Raw genomic sequence first — 2,178 nt, forward strand, 5'->3', positions numbered from 1 at the left:
TTGGGGTATGGCCGAGCCGATGCCACCGTCGTCATGGAGCTCGCTGCCTGTGCGGAAGACCTGGTCCGTCGGCGCGATGCGGATACCGAGCGCATGGAGCTGCGCCACAAGATCTTGGCTCATGGCTGCAAAATCGCGATTCCGGAAACCGATGTCGGTCGCCTCCGGCTTTCTTCGGACCGGAATCATTCCGTTTGAATTATATTATTTCCGGCTCACTCGAGATCCAGTGTATTGTAATGGGGTGTTTTTTAAATCGAACGGCGCCGCCTACAGAGCAGCCTCATCGGAAGAGTCGAGACTACAACCAGATGCAGGGATGCGTGGTCCTCGCTTTGCGATCTAGCAAATCGTGGCCTCATTGTTCGCGGTGCCATCGCAACGCTTGCTACTGCATTGACCTTACTGGGCACAACAGCAATTTGAAAATCCGAATGCAACTTCAGTCGTTGTTGGAACGCGACAAACCCGCTAAGTGCAGAACAGGGGCTGTGCACTGGCCCTCTATAGAGGTGCGGTGAGCGACCATCTACTGCGAGTAGTTCAACATCTTTGGTGGCAATGGAATCAAGGAACGCGCGTCGCCTCGGACTGCGAACTAACGCTGTGACTGTGTGTTAGCAGCGGTAGCATGGTCGCATGTGGCTATAGACACGGGCCTCGATTGCTTGACCACAGAACCAAGCCGCAGCAGACCCAAGATCACTTTGGCTTCACTGGTTGAGACGGCGAGTGATCTCAACTGCCTGCCGATCACGATCGGCTGCTGTGCGCACGCGATTGGCAAAAAGCATCGTATTTACACCAATCAACGCTAGGAACTCGACGTTGGGCGACGCGGATTGGGTGAAAAGTGCACTTTGCATTTTGCGCCGCGATGCTGCTCCGAGTTGCGGTAGGCCCATCGCTCTCACAACTTCCTCACGACATGTGGTTGCATCTCACTACCGGTATACGGTAGATGTTTCATGTGTCTCTCGGCTACAACCTCGCCATGAAGGTGCTCGCGAACCGATCGTGGTGGTCCCGCATCGACGACCATATCCTCCTTGGCGCGCTGCCCTTGGTTGACCGCGGCCACCATCTTCTCGTGGGACTTGAAGCGAGATGCCTTGCGTGTTGGTCTCACGTGCACCTATCTATGGAATGCCTTAGCTTCAAAGAGAAGGTGTTGCTGCTGTCGTCACCATGAACGAACCGTTTGAGATGCGGCCCACCCGTTTGGGGCGCCCAGTGACGCCCGGTACGCAGATCGATGTCGAATCCATGGAACGAACGCTGCGTAGATGACTGGCGCGAGCTCGGTATTGCGCAACACGTGGCAGCGACCCGAGACTTTGCACCACCGACGCTCGACAGCCTCATATCGTGCGTCGCGTTTGTTGCTGGCCACGTCGCGCGTGGCGAGACGGTCTACGTGCACTGCAAGGCCGGGCGTGGACGCAGCACGATCGTCGTGGCCGCGTACTTTATGCAGGCGCACGACTGGTCCATTGACCAAGCGCTGGATTTCATCAAACAAAAACGACCGCACATTGCCAAGTCTAGGACGATTTTGCGGCAGTTTCAAGCCCACTTGGCAGCCCAGTGTCCTGACGCAGTTCCAATAGAATAAATGAATTGCACGTCGAGCCTATTGCAGGGCAGGCACAAATAAAGCTCCAAATCCGACGATCATGCATCGTTTTCGCAAATCGCCACACGTCCTTGAACGTTGGCACATCAAGCATCGGCACCGAACCTCCAGCTGGTGGTGGGATCAAGAGTCCGCCTTCTTTGCAGCGCCTTGTATAATAGATAGTGCCAGCAGGTTTTTTCTCAAAACCCATATATATATGTCGTGAAAACTGGCCAACGGTGGCGTGTTAAAGCGGGTGACGGTTGCCAACCGCTTAAATAGTGTTCGATTTCGATTAATGGTGTGATGGGTCTGAATAATGTTGACAGCGTTTGATTGGCCCGAACTGACGTGGCATTTGCAGAAATGGCATCGAAAAGGCACACGTTGGAGCAGACCAGCACCACTGCAGTCCACGCCGAGCCGACTGACAGCGAAGGCAACCATGACCTCATCGCCCACGCTATGCGCAAGGACGGCCTCACCACGCCGCAGAAGTGGAAGGATCACCGCATGAAGATCGGCCGAGCTCTTGGCATCGACGACGACAAAAAGCTCAG

The 2,178-nt window shown here is 55.1% G+C and overlaps 1 protein-coding gene across 1 annotated transcript; it reads left to right on the top strand.

Moving 5' to 3' along the window:
- Positions 1–961: 961 nt before the first annotated feature.
- Positions 962–1,615, top strand: SPRG_18529 (hypothetical protein; the record flags this gene model as incomplete). Its single annotated transcript, XM_012357968.1, has 3 exons — positions 962–1,090; positions 1,156–1,243; positions 1,287–1,615. The coding sequence occupies 3 exons, from the start codon at positions 962–964 to the stop codon at positions 1,613–1,615; spliced, it is 546 nt and encodes a 181-aa protein (XP_012213358.1).
- Positions 1,616–2,178: the final 563 nt, after the last annotated feature.

This window comes from Saprolegnia parasitica (genome assembly GCF_000151545.1).
Source record: "Saprolegnia parasitica CBS 223.65 unplaced genomic scaffold supercont2.1274, whole genome shotgun sequence".
Taxonomy (NCBI): domain Eukaryota; phylum Oomycota; class Saprolegniomycetes; order Saprolegniales; family Saprolegniaceae; genus Saprolegnia; species Saprolegnia parasitica.